This window comes from Nycticebus coucang, chromosome 17 (genome assembly GCF_027406575.1).
Source record: "Nycticebus coucang isolate mNycCou1 chromosome 17, mNycCou1.pri, whole genome shotgun sequence".
Classification (NCBI taxonomy): Eukaryota; Metazoa; Chordata; class Mammalia; order Primates; family Lorisidae; genus Nycticebus; species Nycticebus coucang.
Window position 1 is genome coordinate 50,857,548 of NC_069796.1, and position 23,826 is coordinate 50,881,373.

A 23,826-nucleotide genomic window follows, 5' to 3' on the forward strand; every position below is an offset into this window, starting at 1 on the left:
GGCTGAATTGCAACCAAAAATGTAGCCCGGCATTGTGGCGGGCACCTGTAGTCCCAGCTACTCGGGAGGCTGAGGCAGGAGAATCACTTGAGCCCAGGTGCTGGAGGTTGCTGTGAGCTGTGTGAGGCCACGGCACTCTACCCAGGGCCATAAAGTGAGACTCTGTCTCTACAAAAAAAAAAAAAGAAGTGGAAAAGGAATGCGGGGCAAAGCAAGGAGATTGAAAAGGTCCTATAACATGAGGTGTTTCAGTGGGGGTGCATTCATTTTGTGTTAAATGAATGGGAGGTTAGGGAATTGAGACTGAGCACAAAAGCTCTTTCCAGAAATAACACTGTGGCATAGAGGTGAGCGTCAGAGGCATGTCAGGAAAGCCATGAAGGAGATTTTTTTTTTTTTTTGAGACAGAGTCTTACTGTGTCACCCTTGGTAGAGTGCCATAGTGTCACAGCTCACAGCAACTTCCAACTCTTGGGCTTAAGCGATTCTTTTGCCTCAGCATCCCAAGTAGCTGGGACTACAGGGCGCCCGCCACAGCGCCCGGCTATTTTTTGGCTGTAGTTATTGTTGTTTGGCAGGACTGGGCTGGATTCAAACCCGCCAGCTCTGGTGTCCTAGCCTGAGCCCACAAAGGAGATTTTTGTCTAAGTTTGTTCAAGCTGCTATAATGAAATACCTGAGAGTGGGTAATTTAGAAAGTATAGACATTTATTGCTCATTGTTCTGGAGGCAGGGAAGTTCAAGATCGAGACACCAGCAGATATGATAGATGCTGTTGAAAACCCTCACATGGTGGAAGGGGCAAACGGGCTCCCCCAGGCCTCTTTTACAAAGGCATTAATCCCATTCACAGAGCAAAGTCCTCCTGACCTAATCACCTTCCCCAAACCCCACAAACAATCAGAACAAAGCAAGAAGACAGCTGTGTGTGGTGAGATTCCATTGCTCTAGTCAGCATCTCCTCCAGCCTTCTTTTCTGGTGCGCCTTCCTGGACGTCAAAAGCTGGAAAGTGAAAAACTACATTGAAAATGAAAACCTGCTTTTCCCTATGCCATTGTTGGAAATTAAGACATGACCCAGGCTTTGCTCTCTAGGTGCATGCATGCCGGACTTTAGTTTGGAAGCCAGCCAGATTGGGAGAGAGATGACAAGATGTGAGACCTTCACTGTGCTGACGCAAATCCTGCAGCTGGTGCAAGTCCTGCAGCTGGTGCAGGGCTCTGGAGCCGTACCTGGATTGCAGTTGTGGGACAGTCCAGCAGCTCATAGCCAAGATCGTGGCTTTCTTATTCCCTAGAGTACCAGTTTTGCAGAAGTAGCAAATCCCTAAGGTGGCCGGTGTTGCAATGCTGATCTGGAAGGAATTCCAGTATCCCTTGCCTTCTCTGCTTCTACAATCCTTTTAATGATTTTAAGTGTATAATTCTCTGCATTATTAAAGCCTATTTAACTTAGAGCATACACCTGATTGATCCAGGTGTTAGAAAAATCTATTAATTCTTACCAATTGTTAACCTAGCAATTCCACATTTAATTCCACCATATAATTCAGAATTGGTGGGGGAGACCTCTGTTAATGAGAGGCAGATGGTCTTGGGGAAATACGATGCCAAGGAACTTACGGTCTCAGGGAGACCTTGGAGAGATTGGTGGTGATGGCATGAAAACTCTGCTCATTAGTTTCAGACATAATACTATAAGTATAGTGAGATAGTTATGTGAACATCACCAAAAGGTGTGAGACAATAAAGAGTGGTTTCTGAAAAGAGAATGAAAATAGGAATTTCAAAGTCAAATTTGTTGGCCATTTTGAAAAATAAAGGGCTGGTATTGAATAACAGTTTAAAAAAATTGTATCTATTCAAATTACTGTTTACATTGTGTTATTTAGTTTTGTAGAATGATTTAAATTTTAAAAAGTAAAGAAAAAGAAAAGTAGAGAGAATGTATGTAGGTCTGTAAGTAAGAACAGTACATGAACATATTTTCTATATGCTCCCTATACATGGCAGGTCACGTTTCCACATTTAACACTTACTGTCCTTACTGAAGTTAGCAGAAATAACATTTTGGAAGAAAAGGATTTTCGATAAATCAGAATGCTATTTCTTGTAATAACTAAAGAGCATTTAAAAACCCTTCTTATTAACTCCAACTCCAGGGATAACCAACCAATTTGAGAATTACTATAAGAAAAAACAAGAAACAATTGCACTATTTTATAGTCATAGAGAAATGGCCTGGTAAATATGGTACAAACAATGGAATGAAACCTAGTACTGAGCACAATCTATTATAACAGTAAGCAACGAAAAGTAAAGTACAAAACTGCACATTCTTAGTGGCACCTCCAGAATTTTTACGTAAGGGGTCAAAGTTGATAATCTAGTTCAAAAATGCAATGTGAACTGCTGTGATTTTTCATAGCTCTTTATGTAGGACTTGGAAAAGATCAACTGTCATACAAAGAAATTTGGAGGTGCCGCCGATAGAGATACGATTTAGAGTAGAGATGAAGAGAACTTTATTGGGGCCACTGAGATTATGGTGACCAACCATTTCTTTGTGTTTGATTCTTCATTAGTTGCAATTGTTATGAATACTTGTATTGTCAATTTGTCACTAATAAAGTTATTTCTGTGGCATTTTGTTTCATTTCCAGTTACAGGGGCAATTTCTGCTGTTATATTTCAAATGTAACTGGGTTCTTCAGATTTCTTTCTTCAAACAAATCTGTGTCTTTGGAAACCAACATTCCAAGGGCATCCCTCTATACATATTTACCTAGTCCAAGGGAATGCAATTTGGGAGAGCATGTGTGTGTACCTCTTATGTGTGTGCTAAAGTGTAACATGTCCACTGAAAATGCATATGCAGCTTTTCATCCATTTCATGATAAACATGTTTGGAAATAAATTTTGTAGTACTACCTCCCGAATACACAGCAAGTCTTCTTTACTCCTAGTTTTTAATAATAGTGTTTAGTACTGTCACTAATAAGAGTCATTTTTAATTTGCAGATGGAAAGTTTCTTCTTTCCATTCACCAATTTAGTGTTTTTCCTTGATGGCAACAGTTCTCAAGCCTTAGTTTACACTGAGATTATCTGGAGAGCTTTTGTAAATGTAAAAAAATGATGCCTATTCACAGAAATTATGATTCAGTGAGTTGACGATACAGCCAAGAATTTTGTATTTTTAAGGCAGCGTCCTATCCTTTGAGAAACAGTGCACTGAAGTGTTAGAACTTTATTTCACGCTTATGGCTATCTAGAACTTAATCCTTTTAATTGCCGTTTGGAGGAAAACCTGGAACATTTTGTTATTGACAAAGCAAGTCAAGCCCATGAGAAGCAGGAGACTGGGAATTGAGGGGTGTGGCTGTACAGAGAGCCCTTCTGAGTCTCATTTCCCGGTCTTTGAAATGTGCGGTGTATCGGAGTTAAGTGAGAAAATCATTCCATGGTTTTTGGGTGAATGACTGCAAAGAACTTTCAGGCAGCCCAGCAGATGGCGGTATATACTGTTTTTCAAATGGAGTGATTTTTCTACGTAAGTTCTGAGAGTCAATCCTATCACATTTCCAGCATATCAAGATTTTATCTTTACAGTTCAGGTTTCAGAGACTGTGGAGGTAGCGTAGGGGCGCTCCGTCTGTAGCAGTCAGGATGCCAGTTGCTGCCTGTCCTGTATTGCCCCTGCGTGGTCCTGGGCTATCTGCCTCAGACGGACTGACTCAGGGGCGTTTGTTTACAAATGCAGCTTCAGGGCCCTGCCTGAGACATAGGGATGAGAATCCCTGGCAGAGGGTCTTGAGTACTTGCTTTGAAAAGCAGTCCCTGGGTTGTGAGCAAATTAAACTTTGGGAGCCACGAGACAGTGTAAAGGAGTTTCTCTTGTGGAAGCCCCCTTAACAATTCTGTTAGAATTCTTCCCTTAGTAAGAGTGTGGAATGAGGACTCAGGGATGGCCCGCATGGGGCCAAACTGAAGAGATCAACTGTCCTTTTCCTTGTGACAGTCTAAACATTTGGAAGGTAGCTATGGTGAGACTTCGCGCTCCCATTTTCTTTGAGGGTGGAAAAGAACTCACCCTTTGCTGTTATCCTCCCTCCTGTCCTTCCCAGGAGACAATATAACCACAGATTAGGACCAAGGGCCTGGAGGCTCTTGGCTTCACTATACTTTGATTTTTTTTTTTTTTTGTGGGCAAGTAATAAACTCTTTGAGCCTGAATTTCCTCATCTCTAAAATAGGGGTGAAAGTAAGTATACCTACCTCACAGGATTGTTATGAGTATAAATGAGGACCATAAATACAAGGTGAAAAGTAAAATGCAGCAAATATTCAATAAATGTGATCTGTTAATAATAAGCCTCCAGTTTCTATATCTGTAAAAAGATGATAATAGCTATGTCTGAGCATAGGGAAGATTAGATGAGGTAATATAAGTAAAGGAGTTGGGTCAGTGTCTGACTTAAAAGAGACTCTTAATAATGATAATAACTATAAGATGGCCCATAATGAAAAACCACCAAAGGCCTATGCCCTTAATGATGTGGGATTTAAAAAACTACTAAGATAGTGAGATTGGCAGGAAGTTTCCTTACTGGCATTCTGGGGCTTGGCCTTAGAGCAAGTGTAAATCTTATATCTCTTCTATTTTAATCTCATTTCAGAAAATATTCCATAACTCATAATTATTTCATATTTCATAACTCACAACTATTTAATAATGCAAAGTTTTTAATTTTTAAGTTTTAATTCCTTACAGAAATTGCTTTCTAAACTTTTTTTTTTCAATAGAGATGGAGTCTTGTTTTGTTGCCCAGGCTGGCCTCAAACTCTTGTGCTCAGTGATCCTCCTGCTTCAGCCTGCTGAGTTCTTGGGACTACAGGCACACTCCACTGCACTGGCTGCTTTCCAAACTTTCATGAGTGCAACAAAAACATTTAAAATCTTTCTGTAAAATAAAGCTTAAGTTAGACTCATATAATTCTTGCTAAAGAGAGAAAATGGAACTGAAATTGTGAAATGTTCATTTCTGGGCCTTTTGGCTGAGATCAAGTGAGATTGTGAAATGACATGATGATAATAATAACATTCCCTTTGAAATTATTACTTCCAGAAGTTGAAGAAATAACTTTGAAATCGTCCCAATCGCATAAAGTATTTAACTAAGGTGTATTAGACGGCTCCTCAATTCTCATAAAGATTTACATGGTAGAAAAAAAAATTCTGTTGTTAGCAGGTCTATAATAACATTATTTTTTAAAATTATAAAATTATTGTATGTAGCTTAAAAATTTAGACAGCTGTAGTTATTTAGTGAATTGCTTGCATGCACAAACTTGAATCAAGCAGATTGAATTCCCATCTGGTTCTACCAGAGTGTTCCCTTTAGGAAGTGATGTCTCAGAGTCTCATTGCCCTGGCCTGTGGGAGGGGAGAGCATACTTATCTACCTGGTGCCACAGAGGGTTAAACAAGGTGCTGCAAATAGAACATTTACAGAGGGCCTGGCCAGTAGTAAGTGCTCAGTGCTTATATGTTACCTAAAAATGATAGAGTATCTTTGGTGCTACCTTAAAGAACAGGACATAGGAGGAAGACAGACAATGAGTAGAATATAATTAGGAATATTAAAAAGAGGCATGAGTCATAAAGGTCATTAGAGTTCTCTCCTAACACCGGACACTCTGCAATGGTTATATTTTTATTTTCATTTGTGTTAGTACTTCTAAGGCTATTTCTCCCACTTCACAGAAAATACTACATTCTGCCCTGAATTAGAGGTTTTTCCTTTAAGTTCTTTTGTACATTTGGGGTATTCCTGTAGGATATATTGGTGATAGTGAAATTTTCAGATTAGAAGTTTTATAGATGTGCTAAAATTTAATAGAAAAACCAACATTATTAATTAAAATTAAAGTATAGGCTTTAAAGAAACTATCAGTTCCCTGAAATTTTATATACTATTTGAAGCATGTGAACACATGTGATCTCTTTATAGATCCTAAAAGGGTTTTTTTTTAAGCCACAAATACGTCTCAGACTCTAAGATGCCTGAGGATAATGATTATTAATAGTTCCTCTCACCAGTATGGGTGAGTAAATGGTAAGTAGAGTAACTTTAAAAAATAATACATGCACATATTCTCCCCTATTAGTCAATACGTCTAGGACCATTTAAAATATTGACATTACTTTTTCCTGTTTTATTATATATTAACCTAAATTTAGTTATCAGCATCTCCCCCACCTCGTGTTCTGAATGGAAATGGAAGGAAGAGGTTAAGCATAGAACATGTTCTGGTTTGGGATGGAGAGAATGTAGCTTTCGGTAGGGCAAAGGGTAAATATTAACTCTGAGACATTAAGGATACTGACAGAGGTTGGGTCAGCAATATCAGATATCATTTAATAATAATGCCTTAAAGCAGAGAGCCATCAACTCTGGCAGTTGCATGTGTTTTTCATCAAACTCACCTGGTTACCAAGTTGCAATAAACGATGACATCAGTGTATTCCAATGCTCCTGAGTAGGAGATCCACATTCAGTGAGTGCTTGGCAACAGATGTGGACAAGAGCTTCTGAGAGCTCTTACTCTTGTCTTCTTCAATCTGGAATGGAGAAACAGGTTTGGAAACAGCCACACTCCAGAATTTGGATAGACCAGGTATATAACAGTGAACAGTGTAGGCTCTGTGGAAAAAAAATAGTCTGGGAGAGCTCATGGCTGAATGTCCTCTATTTTCTATCTGTGAATGAGAGCCCTCAACCTGGCTCTCAGAGTTTTTACTGGAAGTGATGGTAAAGGAAGAAAGCCCAGGACTTTCAGATATAGAGAATGGAGTATAAAAATGTTTGAATGGGTTGACCAATTAAAAATGAAAGGAAGGGCCGGGTGTGGTGGCTCAAGCCTGTAATCCCAGCACTCTGGAAAGCTGAGGTGGGTAGATTGCCTGAGCTCATGAGTTCGAGACCAGCCTGAGCCAGAGCAAGACCTCATCTCTAAAAATAGCCAGACACTATGGTGGGCCACATCACTCTACTGAGGGCGACGAAAAAAAGAAGGAGGGATGTGGAATTTAGGGAAGGATGTCTGAGTCATGTGTGTGTGTGAAGGGGAAGAGGGATTCGCAAAGGCGGGGCTTTGGACAAAGAGGGCAACAGCCAGAGAGAAGAAAACCCAAGTCTAAGGAAAGCCTAGGCAACATGGAAGGAGGATTAGGAGGTAAGATCCAAGAGGGGGGGAAAGAAGAGGGGAACCACACAGGTTTTTCTCTCTTCTTTTTTTTTTTTTTGAGACAGTCTCTCAAGCTGTCGCCCTGGGTAGAGTGCCATGGCATCACAGCTCACAGCAACCTCAAACTCTTGGGCTCAAGTGATTCTCTTGCCTCAGCCTCCGAAGTAGCTGGGACTATAGGCAGCTGCCACAACACCCAGCTATTTTTTGGTTGCAGTTGTCATTGTTGTTTGGCAGGCCCAGGCTTAATTTAAACCTGCCAGTTTGGGTGTATGTGGCTGGCGTCCTAGCTTGAGCTGGGCGCCAAGCCTCCTTTTCTCTTTTTTTCCAGTGTTAGAAATTAACTATGATGAGGAAGAAGCTTTTAAAAAATGGAGATAGGATAATGTCAAGATAATAGGACCAGATAAATAATGAAGAAAGTAGAAAGACAGATTCAAATGAAATAATACTAGATATGGATCTAGTATGAAGAAATAAAGTACTGGTAAAGGAAACTGTGTAGGTAAATGTAAAAGCCAGCATGATTGTATTTTTAATTTGTAATTCCTCTTTTATTTTCCGATATAATTTAAAAAGAAATTCATGAAACAATAATTATACATCTGCTAATGGGCACGTAATATATAAAGATGTAATCTGAGAAGTAGCAACATAAAGGAGAGGGATGGAATGTATAGGAGCAGAGTTTTTGTATACTATTGAAGCTAATTTGGTATTAACTAAAACATTTTTGTTATTAGTTTAAGATGTCAGTTTTAGATGTTAAGGAACAACTAAAATCACTAAGAAGACAACCAAAAAATATATACGGAAAAGGAAATGAGCAGGTGATCAAAATGGTAAACTATACAACAAAAATACAAAGAAGACAGTGATGGAGTAACTGAGAAAAAAGATATAAAATGCAGAGAAATAGCAAAATGGGAAAAGAAATTCCTTTATTATCATACTTTAAATGTAAATGAATTAAATTCCCAAATCAAAAGTTAGAAACTGACAGAATGGGTTTAAAAAAGATCCAACAACATTTCTCCTTAGTAAAGTATCTCAAAAATGGAACAAAAAGTATTCAATGTACTCAGTACTTCTATGCAACCAATTTATATTTACTCATACTTTCTTATGAAAGATCACAACTATAGCCCAAGATGAAGGAGAGAAATGGAGGGAGAAGGGAGGGGAGGGAGGATGTTTGATAGAGGGAGAGTAAACAGTGAGAGCACACTTATGGAGCATATTTCAAGGGTATAAGTCAAATCTATCAAGTATAGAACATAAATGTCTTAACACAATAATCAAGTAAATGAGGCAAAAGCTATATTAATATAGTTCATTTGATGCAAAATAAGCATAATATCCAGCATCCTATCATGATCAGAACAAGAAAATTGGTATAGAAGGGACATTTCTTAAACTGATAGAGGCCATCTACAGCAAACCCACAGCCAATATCGTATTGAATGGAATTAAACTGAAATCATTTCCACTCAGATCAGGAACCAGGCAAGGTTGCCCATTGTCTCCACAGCTTTTTAACATTGTAGTGGAAGTCCTAGCGACTGGACTAAAAAAAGGCAAGAAAAGGCGATCCAGGGTATCCATATAGGGTCAGAGGAGATCAAACTTTCACGGTTTGCAGATGATGTGATTGTATATCTAGAAAACACCAGGGATTCGAACACAAAACTCTTAGAAGTGATCAAGAATACAGCAGCATCTCAGATTACAAAATCAACACTCATAAATCTGTAGCCTTTATATATACCAACAATAGTTAAGCTGAAAAAACAGTCAAGGACTCTATTCCTTTCACAATAGTGCCAAAGAAGATGAAATACTTGGGAGTTTATCTAACAAAGGATGTGAAAGATTTCTATAAACAGAACTATGAAACTGCAAGAAAAGAAATAGCTGAAAATGTCAACAAATAGAAAAACATGCCATGCTCATGGCTGGGAAGAATTAACATTGTTAAAATGTCCATATTACCCGGGTGGCGCCTGTGGCTCAGGGAGTAGGGCGCCGGTCCCATATGCCGGAGGTGGCAGATTCTAAACCCAGCCCCGGCCAAACACACACACACACACACACACAATGTCCATATTACCCAAAGCAATATACAATTTTAATTCAATCCCTATTAAAGCTCCACTGTCATACTTCAAAGATCTCAAAAAATAATACTTGGTTTTATATGGAATAAGGAAAAGCCTGGAATAGCCAAGACATTACTCAGAAATAAAAACAAAGTAGGAGGAATCACACTACCAGACCTCAGACTATACTATAAATCAATAGTGATCAAAACAGTATGCATGGTACTGGCACAAAAACAGAGAGGTAGATGTATGGAACAGAATAGAGAACCAAGAGATCAACCCAGCTACTTACCATTATTTGATCTTTGACAAGCCAATTTTTTTTTTTTTTTTTTTTTTTTTTGTAGAGACAGAGTCTCACTTTATGGCCCTCGGTAGAGTGCCGTGGCCTCACACAGCTCAGAGCAACCTCCAACTCCTGGGCTTAAGCGATTCTCCTGCCTCAGCCTCCCGAGTAGCTGGGACTACAGGCGCCCGCCACAACGCCCAGCTATTTTTTGGTTGCAGTTTGGCCGGGGCCGGGTTTGAACCCGCCACCCTCGGTATATGGGGCCGGCGCCCTACTCACTGAGCCACAGGCGCCACCCTGACAAGCCAATTAAAAACATTCAGTGGGGAAAAGATTCCCTATTTAACAAATGGTGCTGGGTGAACTGGCTGGCGACCTGTAGAAGACTGAAACTGGACTCACACCTTTCACCATTAACCAAGATAGATTATCACTGGATTAAAGATTTAAACTTAAGACATGAAACTATAAAAATACTAGAAGAAAGTGCAGGGAAAACTCTTAAAGAAATTGGCCTGGGCGAATATTTTATGAGGAGGACCCCCCCGCCCCGGGAAATTGAAGCAGTATCAAAAATATATTACTGGGATCTGATCAAACTAAAAAGCTTCTGCACAGTCAAGAACACAGAAAGTAAAGCAAGCAGACATACCTCAGAATGGGAGAAGATATTTGCAGGTTATGTCTCCAACAAAGGTTTAATAACAAGAATTCACAGAGAACTCAAACATATTAGCAAGAAAAGAATAAGTGATCCCATCTCAGGCTGGGCAAGGGTCTTGAAGAGAAACTTCTCTGAAGAAGACAGGCACACGGCCTACAGACATATGAAAAAATGCTCATCATCCTTAATCATTAGAGAAATGCAAATCAAAACCACTTCGAGATATCATCTAACTCCAGTAAGATTAGCCCACATCGCAAAATCCCAAAACAGGTGATGTTGGCATGGATGTGGAGAAAAGGGCACACTTCTACATCACAAAATCCCAAAACAGGTGATGTTGGCATGGATGTGGAGAGAAGAGAACACTTCTGCAGTGCTGGTGGGAATGCAAACTAATACATTCCTTTTGGAAAGATGTTTGGAGAACACTTAGGGATCTAAAAATAGACCTGCCATTCGATCCTACAATTCCTCTACTAGGTTTATTTCCAGAAGACCAAAAATCACTTTATAACATAGATATTTGCACCAGAATGTTTATTGCATCCCAATTCATAATTGCTAAGTCATGGAAGAAGTTCAAGTGCCCATCGACCCATGAATGGATTAATAAATTGTGGTATATATACATCATGAAATACTATGCAGCCTTAAAGAAAGATGGAGACTTTACCTCTTTCATGTTTACATGGATGGAGCTGGAACATATTCTTCTTAGCAAAGTATCTCAAGAATGGAAGAAAAAATATCCAATGTACTCAGCCCTACGATGAAACCAATTTATATGAAAGCTATAACCCAATTATAGCCCAAGAAGAAGGGGAAAGGCAAGAGGGAGGGGAGGGGAGAGGGGAGGATAGGTGGAGGGAGGGTAATTGGTAGGACCACACCTACAGTGCATTTTAGAAGGGTACATGTTAAATTTACTAATTGTAGAATATAAATGTCTTAACACAATAACTAAGAAAATGCAGTGAAAGCTATGTTAACCAGTTTGATGAAAATATTTCAAATTGTATATAAAACCAGCACATTAGCCCATGATTGCATTCATGTACACAGCTATGATTTAATAAAAAAAAGATTAAAATCATACAAAGCATCTTCTCTGACCACAATGGAATGAAATTGTAAGTCAATATAGAAAGAAAATTGGAAAATTTGCAAATATGTAGAAATCAGGTAGCACATTTTAAAACAACAAATGGGCCAAATAAGAAATTAAAAGGTGTGGGGAGAGAAGATTCCAGGCATCTCTGGCTGGTGGGATCTGCCCAGAAACATTCCTCTGGGGACAAAGGAAGTCAGAGTGAGACTTCTGGACCCCATGAGGAGGACAAAAGCAGAGGAGAACTGGCAAGTGTTTGCATGTGTTCATTCGGTCTAATCCCACTGGCATCTGTAAGTACAGCAGCAGTGAGATTGCAAACTGGCAAGGCCTTACCTATGAACTGTTTTGGCTTTTCTGGACTTGGCACTCAGTTGAACTACCTTGGGAGAACTTGGGCAAGAGTGTGGAGGACTTTAAGCGTTTCTAGAGCCCCATACTGAGCCGCTGAGCCAGACAAAGCTAATAGTGTTGGGCTGTGGGCCACATGGAGCCATTGTGGGAGAACTGCCCCAGCAAGCTCCACCCTCAGGGTCACAGAGCAAGGATCATTCGGAAGCGAATAATCTAGTGACTGAGCAGCCTAAAGGCAGGGACTGAAAAGCCTTACAGCCTTAGCCCTCAGGGGCATAGAGTGAGACTGGTTTTGGCACACTGGGTAAGTGGATAGTGACTTCAGGAGTGATCCCAGGGACAAGTGCTTTCCTGGGAAAGCTTCTGCTTAGCCAAGTTTAGCAGTTTAAAGTGCCTTTTAAGTGGGCTAAGGAGCAATTTAGGCTCTCCCTCCTGCGGGGTTTGAGAAATCAGCAGATGCCTCCAGTCTCCATCTCCTATAGCTGTACCAGCATTGTGATTAACATCTCATACCCGAGAAGATCACCTGTTGCCCAGACAATATCCAGCAAGATATATATACCACTTTGTTTTTTGCTTTTTTTTTTAATTTCAACATTTTCCCTATAGTTTTTTATTTTCTTTCTTTTCTCTTTCTTTTCTTTCTTTATTTTTCTAGTTTAAATACAATTTTCCACTGTTACTTTTTCAACAATTAGAACTGCATTTTTGCTAGCGTTTCTACCCCTATTATTTGGTCTTTCCCCCATTTTATCCCATAAAGTTTTCTGTTTGCTTGTTTTGGTTTGATTTATAGCATTTTTGCCTTTCCTCTATACTTGGGGGTGAGGGGGTACTATGTTGGAATAGGCTAGCAAAGAGCTGCTGATCTCAAGGGAACCACCCAACCCAGCACCCCCAGAGGTTGGGGATTTTTAAGGTTGGGTCAATGTACCCTACTCTACACCTATATTGCTCCTGTCTCCCTCTTTCTGTACCTCTCTTTGTTTTGTCAATATTCCCTTTTACCTGCCCCCTCTCCTTTCTCTTTTTTCTTTCTTTTTTCCCTTCTTGCTCTTCAATCTTCTCATTCTTCTGGTCCTGTACCAAAAGAACTCATTAAAACCCTAGTCCAGAGGCATGGCAACTTAAAGATCAAAAGGAAGTGAAAGGAAAATTAGGGCAAGGAAACAGATAAAAGAAATCACTCATGAGAAAGAATCAGCAGAAAAATTCTGGCAACATGTAAAACCAGTCCAGAGCAACCCCCAACCCCACAAAGGATGGTGAGGTAGCTACTGCAGAGGATTCCACCTATAAAGAAATGTTAGAAATGACAGAAAGGGGTGTTGCTTCCGGAGAACCGGAGACGGTCCTGCTGCGGCCGCAGTTCTTCCAGTCACTCGGCATGTCGTCCCACTTAGTCGAGCCGCCACCCCCCCTGCACAATAACAACAATAACTGCGAGGAAGGGGAGCAGCCTTTGCCCCCACCAGCCGGCCTCAACAGTTCCTGGGTGGAGCTTCCCATGAACAGCAGCAACGGCAATGGTGACGGCAGTGGGAAGAATGGGGGGCTGGAGCACGTCCCTTCCTCATCCTCCATCCACAATGGAGACATGGAGAAGATTCTGCTGGATGCACAGCATGAATCAGGACAGAGTAGTTCAAGAGGCAGCTCTCACTGTGACAGCCCTTCCCCACAAGAAGATGGACAGATCATGTTTGATGTGGAAATGCACACCAGCAGGGACCACAGCTCCCAGTCAGAAGAAGAAGTTGTAGAAGCAGAGAAGGAAGTTGAGGCTCTGAAGAAAAGTGCAGCTTGGGTGTCAGACTGGTCCAGCAGACCTGAAAACATTCCCCCCAAGGAGTTCCACTTCAGGCACCCTAAACGTTCTGTGTCTTTAAGCATGAGGAAAAGCGGAGCCATGAAGAAAGGGGGCATTTTCTCTGCAGAGTTTCTGAAGGTGTTCATCCCATCTCTCTTCCTTTCTCACGTCTTGGCCTTGGGGCTGGGCATCTATATTGGAAAACGACTGAGCACCCCTTCTGCCAGCACCTACTGAGGGAACGAAAAGTCCTGGAAATGCGTGTAACCTGTGAAGTGGTGTATTGTCACAGTAGTTTATTTGAACTTGAGACCATTGTAAGCATGACCCAACCTACCACCCTTATTTTTACATATCCAATTCCAGTAACTCTCAAATCCAGTATTTTATTCAAACTCTGTTGAAGCATTTTACTAACCTTATTCCCTTTTTGGCCTATAGGACACTTTAGAATTTTCCTAACAGAGTTTACTGTTGTTTAGAAATTTGCAAGGGCTTCTTTTCTGTAAATGCCACCAGCAAATTATAATTTTGTCAACGATGCTGTTATCTCCAGTTGGTGTCACCAGACTTAGACCTGTATCATTCATGGTATAAATTTTACTCTTACAACATAACTCCCATCTTCCCCTTAAAATGAGATCAGGTTAGCAAATCATATAAAAAAAGCTTTGTTGTTGTTGTTTTTCTTTTTTTAAGACAAAGGCAAGCTTCTCTAAGCTTGAATTTATAGTTATTGAAAAGAAAACAAAAACAAACAAAAAAAACAAAACATAAGAAAAAAATCCTCGGCAATAAAAAAAATTAAACCAGCTTTGGAGCCACTTTTTTGTCTAAGCCTCCTAATAATAGCGCCTTTTAATTTATAGGAGGCAGGCTGTATAAATGATAGGTATGAAATAGGATAAGAACTAAAATACATCAGCAGATTTTAATACTAGTGTGTTGTAATGCTGTCTTTTCTATGGTGTAGAATCTTTATTTCTGATAAGGAATGTCTCAGGCCTAGAAATACATGAAATTGCTTTTGAGATTTTTGTGTGTGTTTAGTATTTTTATGTTTATTAGCTGCATGTGAATTTTTCATGACTTTCTCTAAAATTTTTTTATTTCTCCTTTTTTTCTTTGTAGAATAGGCTTTGGAATGTGTTCTAATTTGTAGTGTTAATACAGGCTTCTTGTTTTAGGAAGCACCACTTAATACTCTGAAGCCTTTAAACTCTAGAGATGACTTTTTCAGAGTTATTCCAGGCACTTGTGCAACTTTGAAAAACAGACTTGGGTTGTGGGAACAGTTGACAAGGTTCTGAAAAGATGCCGTTTGTTTCCTTCTAATCCCTCCCTGATTAATGTTTACTGTATAGCCTTCCCTGGTGATTGCTGTGAGCCTGCAGGCGCTGTTGATTTTCTTATGTAGCCATCTTTTCAGTTTTGTTAAGTTCTTGAAATTCCAGAACACTCTACAAATTCCTTCAGTCATATACTTCTTTGTTTATTTTTAAAATGTGAAGCTTTAGGACCAAATTGTTAGAAAGTATTAGGATTACCAGTTATCTCAAGCAGATCTTACTGGATTTCAGAGCACACAGCATAACTCTGAAGGATACTACTATATGTTTTATATATAAATACTGTTTTGTGATACAGACATTGCTGTTGAGTATTTAGGAAGGCATTGTTAATTTTAAAGCTAGCAATCTACGACGTACATCAGGTTGACTTGAATAAAGACACTATGACGACCGGGTTTGCCAGTTTGCAGAAATGATTTAACTCTTCTTTCTGACATCAAGGTTTATAAAATTAATGTGTTATAGTGGAAAATAGCATACAGAATAAACAAAAAGCGTTTCTATCTTTTTTCAAGAATATAGCCAGCTATCTTTAAGAAAGATGATATATTCAAAATAGTTCATTGAGTTTTATTTTTCTCTCTAGCACTTGGTGTCCTAATAGTTTTGGGTATCTTTTCATGATACCTTGTTTCTGTCTTACTCTTGAACCTGGTAACACTTGATTTGCCTTTGGTAACCTGTTTATTTCAAGTGTTCATATTTGCATTTCTTTGGGAAGAAAATTAATCTGATGGCCCACTGATTTTGAAAAACATGAATAAAATTGGAAAGGCTAGTGAAGTTAAGAGAACTAAATAGGTAAACTTCTGCAGTATATAATTTATATTACAACTGGTGTTATGGGAAGGAAAAGTAAAATTAGGCTTTAAAAGAAACTTTACAAGCGGCACATTGCACCCTTTCCAAATTCACTAGCAATTCTGTGAGTAGTGCAGTTGAACTTGGGTATATTTATTTCTTTCAACATTGAAAATAAGTTTATTTTTTGCCTTTTTCTTAAAGTATCTATGAAATGATAGAATATTACTTAAAGCCTGACTGTATCATCCCAGAAGATGAACTCGTGCAGTATTTATCAATAGCCCTAACATACAGGATGAAAGTTTTGCTCCGAATTAACTTTGTGTTGTAGAGAAACAGATCGTATGAGTGGAAAGGAGAATTCAACAAGTAACAGTTGAAATTTTAAGGTTAATGATTAAAAAGCTTTACGCCTGTTTACAATTGGGGGACAAAAAGATAGGCTTCATTTTTCATGGTTCATGAAAACTAGCTTAGTATGTCTGTAAATAGGATCAGAAGCAGAACTGCACAAACGTGCACATTGTAAAGTGTAACAAGATCCCTTGATTGCAGTAAAAATATTTACTATTCTAAAAAATGAAAATCGAAGACTTAGCCAGACAGATTTTTAAATGAACCAGTTGTAGAAATTATTGGAATTAACTGAGCCAAAGTGATTATGCGTTCTTCATCTATTTAGTTAGCACTTTGTATCATTATATACAGTTTACAATACATGTATAACTTGTAGCTATAAACATTTTGTGCCATTAAAGCTCTCACAAAAAAAAAAAAAAAAAAAAAAAAAAAGAAATGACAGAAAGGGAATTTAGAATACAGATGATGAAAACAATGAAGGAAATGATGGAAACAATGAAGGAAACTGCTGATAAAGTGGAAAATAACCAAGAGGAAATTCAAAACCAGAATCAAATAAGAGATGAACAATATGAAGAATATAGAAAGGATATAGCAGAGCTGAAGGAACTGAAGCAGTCAATTAGGGAACTTAAAGATGCAATAGAAAGTATCAACAACAGATTAGACCATGCAGAAGAAAGAATTCGGAGGTAGAGGACAAAGCTCTTGAGATAACCCAGAGAGTTAAAGAGGAAGAAAAGAAGAGAGAGAAAGCAGAATGTTCACTGACAGAATTATGGGACTTTATGAAGCATTCAAACATACGAGTGATAGGTATCCCAGAAAGGGAGGAAGAATGCCCCAGGGGAATGGAAGCCATACTAGAGAATATTATAAATGAAAATTTCCCAAATATTACCAAAGATTCTGACACACCCCTTTCAGAGGGATATTGGACCCCAGGTTATCTCAACTCTAACTGAGCTTCTCCAAGACACATTGTGATGAACCTGTCCAAAGTTAAGACAAAAGAAAAGATTCTTCAAGCTGCCAGATGTAAGCACCAGTTGACCTATAGGGGCAAATCCATCAGGGTGACTGCAGACTTCTCTAATGAAACTTTCCAAGCAAGAAGACAATGGTCATCTACCTTTAATCTACTTAAACAGAACAATTTGCAACCCAGAATTCTATATCCTGCTAAGCTAAGCTTTAAAATTGATAGAGAAATCAAATCATTTACTGATATACAAACATTGAGGAAATTCGAGACTTTAATGCTCCTCTTATAGAGCTGGATAGATCCTCTAAACAGAAATTAAACAAATATATAAGGGACTTAAATGAGACCCTAGAACAACTGTGCATGATAGACGCATATAGAACACTCCATCCCAAAGATAAAGAATACACATTCTTCTCATCACCCCATGGAACATTCTCCAAAATTGATCATATCCTGGGACACAAAACAAATATCAACAGAATAAAAAGAATTGAAATTTTACCTTGTATCTTCTCAGACCGTAAGGCACTAAAGGTGGAACTCAACTCTAACAAAAACATTCGACCCCACACACGGCATGGAAATTAAACAATCTTCTGTCAAATAACAGATGGGTGCAGGAAGAAATAAAACAGGAAATCATTAACTTCCTTGAGCATAACAACAATGAAGACACAAGCTACCAAAACCTGTGGGATACTGCAAAAGCAGTTTTGAGAGGAAAATTTATCACTTTAGATGACTACATTTGAAAAACAGAAAGAGAGCACATCAACAAACTCAGAAGCCATCTTATGGAATTGGAAAAAGAAGAACAATCTAACCCTAAACCCAGCAGAAGAAAAGAAATATCCGAAATTAAACCAGAGATCAATGAAATTGAAAAAAAAAGAATCATTCAGAAAATTAATGAAACAAGGAGTTGGTTTTCTGTTTTAAATAAATAAAATAGATAAACCTTTGGCTAGACTAACCAGAAATGGAAAAGTAAAATCTCTAGTAACCTCAATCAGAAATGATACAGGTGAAATAACAACTAATGCCACAGAGATACAAGAGATCATCTCTGAATACTACCCAAAACTCTATGCCCAGAAATTTGATAATGTGAAGGAAATGGATCAATATTTGGAATCACACCCTCTCCCTAGACTTAGCCAGGAAGAAATAGAGCTCCTGAACAGACCAATTTCAAGCACTGAGATTAAAGAAACAATAAAAAAAACTTCCAACAAAAAAATGCCCTGGTCCGAATGACTTCACACCAGAATTCTATCAAACCTTCAAGGAAGAGCTTATTTCCATACTACAGAAATTATTCCAAAAAATTGAGGAGGAAGGAATCTTCCCCAACATGTTCTACAAAGCAAACATCACCTTGATACCAAAACCAAGAAAAGACCCAACTAAAAAGGAGAATTTCAGACCAATTTCACTAATGAATATAGATGCAAAAATTCTCAACAAAACCCTACCCACCAGATTACAGCTTATCATCAAAAAAGTCATACATCATGATCAAGTAGGTTTCATCCCAGGGATGCAAGGCTGGTTTAACTACACAAGTCCATAAGCGTTATCCACCATATTAATAGAAGCAAAAACAAAGACCATATTATCCTCTCAATAGATGCAGAAAAAGCATTTGATAAAATCCAGCATCCTTTTCTAATTAGAACACCAAAGAGTATAGGCATACGTGGCACATTTCTGAAACTGATTGAAGCTATCTATGACAAACCCACAGCTAATATTTTACTGAATGGAGTAAAACTGAAAGCTTTTTCTCTTAGAACTGGAACCAGACAAGGTTGTCCTCTGTCACCATTACTATTTAATGTAGTGCTGGAAGTTCTAGCCAATACAATTAGGCAAGACAAGGAAATAAAGGGAATCCAAATAGGAGCAGAGGAGGTCAAACTCTCCCTCTTTGCTGATGATATGATCTTATACTTACAGAACCCCAAAGACTCAACCACATGACTCCTGGAAGTCATCAAAAAATACAGTAATGTTTCAGGATATAAAATCAATGTCCAAAATTCAGTAGCCTTTGTATATGCCAATAACAGTCAACATGAGAGGCTAATTAAGGACACAACTCCCATCACCATAGCTTCAAAGAAAATGAAATACCTAGGAATATACCTAACAAAGGAGGTGAAGGACCTCTATAAAGAAAATTATGAAATCCTCAGAAAGGAAATAGCAGAGGATATTAACAAATGGAAGAACATACCATGTTCTTACCATGGCTGGTAAGAATGGAAGAACATACCATGAATCTTACCAGCCATGGTAAGAATCAACATTGTTAAAATGTCTATACTTCCCAAAGCAATCTACCTATTCAATGCCATCCCTATTAAGATACCAACGTTGTACTTTCAAGATTTGGAAAAAATGATTCTGCGTTTTGTATGGAACCAGAAAAACCCTGAATAGCTAAGGCAGTTCTTAGTAATAAAAACAAAGCTGGGGGCATCACCATACCAGATTTTAGGCTATACTACAAAGCCATAGTGGTCAAGACAGCATGGTACTGGCACAAAAATAGAGACATAAACATTTAGAATCAAATAGAAAATCAGGAAATGAAACTAACATCTTACAACTACCTAATCTTTGATAAACCAAACAAGAACATACCTTGGGGGAAAGACTCCATATTCAATAAATGGTGCTGGGAGAACTGGATATCCACATGTAAAAGACTGAAACTGGACCCACACCTTTCTCCACTCACAAAAATTGATTCAAGATGCATAAAGGACTTAAATTTAAGGCAGGAAACAATAAAAATCCTCAAAGAAAGCATAGGAAAAAGACTGGAAGATATTGGCCTGGGGAAAGACTTCATGAAGAAGACTGCCATGGCAATTGCAACAACAACAAAAATAAACAAATGGGACTTCATTAAACTGAAAAGCTTCTGTACAGCTAAGGAGACAACAACCAAAGCAAAGAGACAACCTACACAATGGGAAAGGATATTTGCATATTTGAATCAGACAAAAGTTTGGTAACTAGGATCTATAGAGAACTCAAATTAATCCAAATGAAAAAAGCCACAATCCCACATATCAATGGGCAAGAGACATGGATAGAACCTTCTCTAAAGAAGACAGATGAATGGCCAACAAACATATGAAAAAATGTTCATCATCCCTAATTATCAGAGAAATGCAAATCAAAACCACCCTGAGATACCATCTAACCCCAGTGAGAATGGCCCACATCACAAAATCTCAAAACTGCAGATGCTGACATGGATGTGGAGAGAAGGGAACACTTTCACACTGCTAGTGGGACTGCAAACTAATACAACCTTTTTGGAAGGAAGTATGGAGAACTCTCAAAGAACTCAGGCTAGACCTCCCGTTTGATCTTGCATCATTACTGGGCATCTACCCAGAAGGAAAAAAAATCCTTTTATCATAAGGACACTTGCACTAGACTGTTTATTGCCACTCAATTTACAATCGCCAAAATGTGGAAACAGCCTAAATGCCCATCAACCCAGGGATGGATTAACAAGCTGTGGTATATGTATACCATGGAGTACTATTCAGCTATTAAAAAAATGGAGACTTTACATCTTTTGTATTAACCTGGATGGAAGTGGAACACATTATTCTAAGTAAAGCATCACAAGAATGGAGAAGCATGAATCCTATGTACTCAATTTTGATATGAGGACAATTAATGACAATTAATGACATGGTGGGGGTGGAGGAAGGGGAGAGCAGAGAGTGAAAGAAGGAGGGAGGGGTGGGGAAAGGTAGAGCAGAGAGAGGGAAGGAGCGAGGGGGTGGGGTCTTGGTGTGTGACACACCTTTTGGGGGCAAGACAGGATTGTTAAGAGGGTCTTTACCTAACAAATACAATCAGTGCAATCAGTGCCCACCAACTCCTGGTGTCAATTGTGAAGAGGTAGTTCAGTGGGTCTGTGCTCGAGTTTTCTCTGTTGGTTAAAGAATTTGACTGTCACCCATGGATACCTAGGTAAAATCAGCAACATGCAGAGATGAAGAGTTCCTAAGAGGCGATGACTGAGAAGAGTAAGGATGGAAGGGAACCAGCCTCCAATGGATGAGAAGAGGCTCTCATGCCTGGTCCCCCCTTTCTCTGTTTCCCTGCTGCCAGAGGCCTAGATGTACAGCACACATGTCCTTTTACTCCTGACGGCTACCCACCCTCTATCTAAGCTGGATATGAAGCACTTTATCCTACGTCCTTGGATGAACATCAGCCAGAGCAATAGAATAATAATGAAACTATAAATAACTAAATTCTTCAAGATTTCTCTAGTGCCTACATACACATTATTTAGGCACTACATAAATCATCATAAATCATCATAAATCTTCATAAATTCTGAATAAAATGAAGGATCATCTTAAGACGAATTTCAGACACAAATTAAGAGAATGCTCCAGACATGGGTTAAAAAGGACCCAGGACCTCAGTCCCCTTCCAAGATACTTTCTATTGTATCAGGGGCCTGTTCATCCCCACCCATGGCCATCAGAAGAGCACCTCAGATCTCTTCATTCACAAATTTCTCACAAAAGGCGTCTCTTCTTGCTGTCACCTGTTTAGCCAGCTGTACTTGGTACTCGGCTCTGACCACTCTCCTCTTACCTGTCCTTCCAAGACTGTCAAATCTGATGGATGTATTTGTTATCTGTTTTGGTAACCATTGACTGTTTCCAAAGCAAAGAGGGAAGACATTCTGGAAAAAAACCTTTGAACTTTCTTACCTTGCTATGGCTAAGTGGGGATGGGGAGTGATGGCAAGAGATATAGGGGCCCTTGTCATGAAGGAAACACTGCATGGGGCTCTCCTGATCCCAGGGAACCAGGGGTTTTCTTAGTGATGTTCCTATAGCCCTGAAGGGTATCTCTGCTGATTAATACTCTTGAGGCCAAAGCCAAGATAATGAGCTCCAAATCCCTCATCATGTGGAAGATTGGGATCTCTGATTATTTTTACACCAGAGTATATGGAACAGAAATGCCTGAGTTCTCTATTAAAAAGTGAGAGGGTGTTGGAATTTAAATTAGACACTCTGCCTTTTTCTTAAAAGCTCCATACATTAACAAGAAAAGTGAAATTAGCTGTCAGCCTCTTCTTCTGGGCCTCCATCCTCTGCCCGCGCCTGCGGCTGTCAACTGACCAGAGTTCGCAAATTTCCCGCTCCGATCCGACCTTCCCCCACCCCAGCTTTCTATTGTTTGAAAACTCTAAGAATAATGTCCCTGCATCAGTTTTTACTAGAGCCAATCACCTGTCATGCCTGGAACAGGGATAGTATCCAAATTCCCCTTAGCCCCATTAATCACGAAGTGCACATCTATAAGAAAAATGGGAGCCAGTGGATAAAAGCTCACGAACTCAAGGAGCACAATGGACACATCACAGGTATTCACTGGGCTCCCAAAAGCGACCGCATCATCACTTGTGGGGCAGACCGCAATGCCTATGTCTGGAGTCAGAAAGATGGTGTCTGGAAGCCAACCCTGGTGATCCTGAGAATTAATCGCGCAGCCACTTTCGTGAAGTGGTCCCCCTTAGAGAACAAATTTGCTGTGGGAAGTGGAGCACGATTCATTTCTGTTTGTTACTTTGAGTCTGAAAATGACTGGTGGATAAGCAAACACATTAAAAAGCCAATTAGCTCTACAGTCCTTAGCTTGGATTGGCATCCCAACAATGTTTTGCTGGCAGCAGGATCATGTGACTTCAAATGCAGAGTGTTTTCTGCCTATATTAAAGTGGATGAAAAGCCAGCCAGTACACCCTGGGGCAGCAAGATGCCTTTTGGTCAGCTGATGTCAGAGTTTGGGGGCAGTGGCACAGGTGGCTGGGTCCAGGGGGTCAGCTTCTCCGCCAGTGGGAGCCACCTGGCCTGGGTCAGTCATGACAGCACCGTGTCTGTTGCTGATGCTTCAAAAAGTGTGCAGGTCTCAACTCTGAAAACAGAGTTCCCACCACTCCTGAGTGTGTCATTTGTCTCGGAGAATAGCGTTGTGGCTGCTGGTCATGACTGCTGCCCAACGCTCTTTAACTACGATGACCACGGCTGCTTGACCTTTGTGTCCAAGTTAGACATTCCAAAACAGAGCGTCCAGCGCAGCATGTCTGCTATGGAACGTTTCCGCAACATGGACAAGAGGGCCACGACCGAGGACCGGAATACAGCCCTGAAGACGCTGCACCAGAATAGCATCACTCAAGTATCTGTTTATGAGGTGGACAAGCAAGATTGTCGCAAATTTTACACTACTGGCATTGATGGAGCCATGACAATTTGGGATTTCAAGACCTTAGAATCTTCTATCCAGGGCCTCCGGATAACGTGAAGCTGAGTGAGCCTCTGCCATTCAGCACGACGAACAGTCACTGACTGCAGCTCTGCCATTGGATGGAGAGGAAAGCCAGCCCCAAGGAAACACTGAAAACACATATATTGGGCAAATATCGTGTGGTTTTGTTTCACTATAAAATTGGTGAAAGTATTGGTTTTTTTAAAGCAGCAGTGATTTTTTTTTTTTTTTGGCTATTTCATTCCATTCTTGACCAAAGCTTCTCTTTAAGTAGTTATTATGGAGAATTGTCACACTAACTTAAAGGAAAGGGTGAGGGAGATATTAAATTAGATTAGAAAATTAAATTAAAATACTGGGAAAAAAAGAGAAAATGAAATTAGATTATGTTTTCTTCTCTTCTGAGCAAAGT

At 39.5% G+C, this 23,826-nt stretch overlaps 2 protein-coding genes across 2 annotated transcripts; both read left to right on the forward strand.

The window, feature by feature from the left end:
- The first annotated feature begins 13,095 nt into the window (after positions 1–13,095).
- On the forward strand, positions 13,096–14,392 carry LOC128569081 (BCL2/adenovirus E1B 19 kDa protein-interacting protein 3-like). Its single transcript, XM_053567171.1, has one exon. It carries the CDS (start codon positions 13,158–13,160, stop codon positions 13,815–13,817), a length of 660 nt encoding a protein of 219 aa, XP_053423146.1. The 5' UTR covers positions 13,096–13,157; the 3' UTR covers positions 13,818–14,392.
- Positions 14,393–22,313: 7,921 nt separating this feature from the next.
- Positions 22,314–23,546, forward strand: LOC128569082 (actin-related protein 2/3 complex subunit 1A-like). The gene has a single exon (XM_053567172.1). The coding sequence runs from the start codon at positions 22,341–22,343 to the stop codon at positions 23,448–23,450; it is 1,110 nt and encodes a 369-aa protein (XP_053423147.1). The 5' UTR covers positions 22,314–22,340; the 3' UTR covers positions 23,451–23,546.
- The last annotated feature ends 280 nt before the right edge of the window (positions 23,547–23,826 follow it).

What these genes read in the sequence shown, in the direction of transcription:
- LOC128569081 (XM_053567171.1), top strand. Translation starts at nt 13,158, where the DNA reads ATGTCGTCCCACTTAGTCGAGCCGCCACCCCCCCTGCACAATAACAAC.
- LOC128569082 (XM_053567172.1), top strand. Translation starts at nt 22,341, where the DNA reads ATGTCCCTGCATCAGTTTTTACTAGAGCCAATCACCTGTCATGCCTGG.